The 2,767-nt window shown below is 33.8% G+C and overlaps 1 protein-coding gene and 1 long non-coding RNA gene across 2 annotated transcripts; both read right to left on the reverse strand.

Moving 5' to 3' along the window:
- Positions 1–626: 626 nt before the first annotated feature.
- On the reverse strand, positions 627–1,830 carry LOC100635798 (MKI67 FHA domain-interacting nucleolar phosphoprotein-like; the record flags this gene model as incomplete). The annotated part of the gene is made up of 4 exons (XM_020006975.1): positions 1,755–1,830; positions 1,351–1,521; positions 773–881; positions 627–709 (listed from the first exon to the last, which is right to left on the reverse strand). Coding segments are annotated over exons 1-4 (366 nt in total), but the record flags the coding sequence as incomplete, so codon positions are not given.
- Positions 1,831–1,854: 24 nt separating this feature from the next.
- On the reverse strand, positions 1,855–2,370 carry LOC100635671 (uncharacterized). Its single transcript, XR_898201.2, has 3 exons — positions 2,195–2,370; positions 2,041–2,143; positions 1,855–1,978 (listed from the first exon to the last, which is right to left on the reverse strand). It is a non-coding gene; the product is annotated as an uncharacterized LOC100635671 (long non-coding RNA).
- Between the last annotated feature and the right edge of the window lie 397 nt (positions 2,371–2,767).

A 2,767-nucleotide genomic window follows, 5' to 3' on the forward strand; every position in this document is an offset into this window, starting at 1 on the left:
AATTTTTTAGTTGCTCTAAAATCTGGTTAAAGTCCCTGGTACTATAGTACAGGGATTTCAGCCAAATTTTGCTCCCTGTACTATAGTACAGGGATTTCAGCCAAATTTTGCCAAAAATGAAAAGGTGAGAATTCTTTATTTTTATTATGTTTTCTCATGCATATACATGTACTTATGTTGTGTAAAAAGTTTGAGCTGATTCCGATCAAGTTTAAATTTTTTATGAATTTTTAAAGTTGCTCTAAAATCTGGTTAAAGTCCCTGTACTATAGTACAAGGATTTCAACCAAATTTTGCCAAAAATAAAAAGGTGAGAATTCTTTATTTTTATTATGTTTTCTCATGCATATACATGTACTTATGTTGTGTAGAAAGTTTGAGCTGATTCCGATCAAGTTTGAATTTTTTACGAATTTTTAAAGTTGCTCTAAAATCTGGTTAAAGTCCCTGTACTATAGTACAGGGATTTTGGTCAAAATTTCGCCAAAAATGAAAGTGAAATTTTATATTTTATAATTTTGAATAGGAAAAAATCAGCATTATTTTTATTTTATTTAAAAAAAATTTTTAAATACATAATTACGTTTCCTTTACACATAATTTGCTAGTAACAATCATGGTCTCACCTTTTTTACTGGTTTGACTCTTTTCTTTAACGTAAACTGTCTAAATGTGTTGGGCTTGAGTGTAGCTGGATCAATGTAACGGCCTAGAGGAGAAGACAGTGAAGAAGAAGACATCAAAATATATCTTCCCCCTCAATATTCCTCACATTTCATTACTTTCTCAAACAAGAGGTAATTGTTATGAGCCTCAGCTGCTTCCTTTGCAGCAACGGAAGTAGCGAATTCAATGAAAGCAAAACCTCTTGAGCGACCAGTCTGAAGGAAACAGAGTACAGAGGAAATGAGGGGATTCATTATTAAGGATATTCACACATGACATGTACATTGTATGTATATATACATGTACTTAAACTTTAACATACAGTTTAACCTCCATAATAAGGATAATAAGGACACCATACAACCTTATTATAATGAGGACACTTGGTAGTGTCCCATTGCTACTTAGTGCAAGCCTATACAAAAGTACCTCTGAAATGAGGACACCTCTGTATTAAGGACAGGTAGTGTGGGCCCAATGGTGTCCTTAATAAAGAGGCTACACTGTACATGTATTAAAGACAGGTAGTGTGGGCCCAATGGTGTCCTTAATAAAGAGGCTACACTGTACATGTATTAAGGACAGGTAGTGTGGGCCCAATGGTGTCCTTAATAAAGTGATTATAATATATGTACATATACATGATACATGGACCAGGTGTATTCTAATTATAATTTCTCTCACTCTTTTGCTCCTAATCAGTTTCAGATTGGTAACTTCACCAAACTGAGTAAAATAACTTTTCATTTCTCTCTCGTAGAACCCGTGAGGTATGTGGCTGAGGTATATGGCACCTGGCTTCAACTCCTCTTCGTTGGCTTCTTCCGCCTTCTGCTTCTTCTCTTTCTTTTTACTCTGTAATCAATGATAGTTTTACAATGGATTGAGTACACTTTTGAGCTAGTTCTGATTACAATTTACCATAAAAATACTAATCTAGACTATAACATGGTAACTTTTCAGATTATGCTCTTAGATATGCTTTCAAAGTTACCAGTCACAAATGACAGGAAACAATATAAAGCCCCAACCATCTCCAGGAGCTGGGAGATACACGTCTCACAGTTGTTATAATGCTATAAACTTACCATTCCTCAAGCCTTTTCTGTTCTCTACCACGTGGACTGGACTCCTAATTATTTCCTATTAGCCCCACCCGTGACAAAATGGCGTCCAACAAAGAACACGTTTAAAGTTTAAATTGGTTGCTTATTTCTTTATTATTAAAAGAGACAAATAAGACAATAATTACTGGTTTATGTAATTATCATAACAGGTGAGAATGAGGTAATATCTTGGAACTCAGCGACCACTACAAAGGAAAAAATACTTCATTATGAAACAGACAACAAAACAAAAGGCTTTAAAACTTACACCAATATGTTGTTAATTGGAATATGAATTAGCTTAACAAAGAATCCAATGAAGCCCATTATGGCAAATCCTATAGCAGTTGCAAAAGCTATCTTCTGAAACTCTAAAAAGAAAAAAAACGGAATTTGAAACTTTTGAATTTAAAGCTCTGTACCTTTCAGATCAGGCTTTGTACATCTCTTCACTAGTCTAATGGAGTCCTTGGCAAACTCTTTTAAAGGTTTAACGTAGTCTTGGACAAGATCCATTGAGCTTTGTTGGACAAAAAGAGGAAACAGAACCGTCAACGTGTAAAAACTGGAAACTTGAAATTATACTGTAGCCACACCTATATATATGGGCGTGGTTACCTAATTAATTAACTGTATTTAATTATTATTTTTTCATAACTTTATCATGTAACAAAAAAAGTACAAAAAATTGGTTCATAAAACTGTGTAGTTCTTTGCTCCACATTCCTCATTCATCCCAGCAGCTGTGTAGCATTAATCAACCACTGGTGGGCTTCAGTCCTTCCTTGATCTATGAGGACAGGAGAAAGGGTGTCACGAACTTGAGTGTGATAATCATTCAACCAAGACACTTCATCTTCAGTGAGGAGCTCAGGGGCTATCATCTTTAGCTGTATAGGAACCTAATAATAAATAAATAAATAAATAAATAAATGAATAAATAAATGGATAAATAAAATAAATAAATGGATAAATAAAATAATAAATAAATAAAT

The sequence above is a fragment of the Amphimedon queenslandica genome, unplaced genomic scaffold (genome assembly GCF_000090795.2).
Source record: "Amphimedon queenslandica unplaced genomic scaffold, v1.1 AMPQUscaffold_8738_Cont19322, whole genome shotgun sequence".
NCBI classification, from domain to species: Eukaryota; Metazoa; Porifera; class Demospongiae; order Haplosclerida; family Niphatidae; genus Amphimedon; species Amphimedon queenslandica.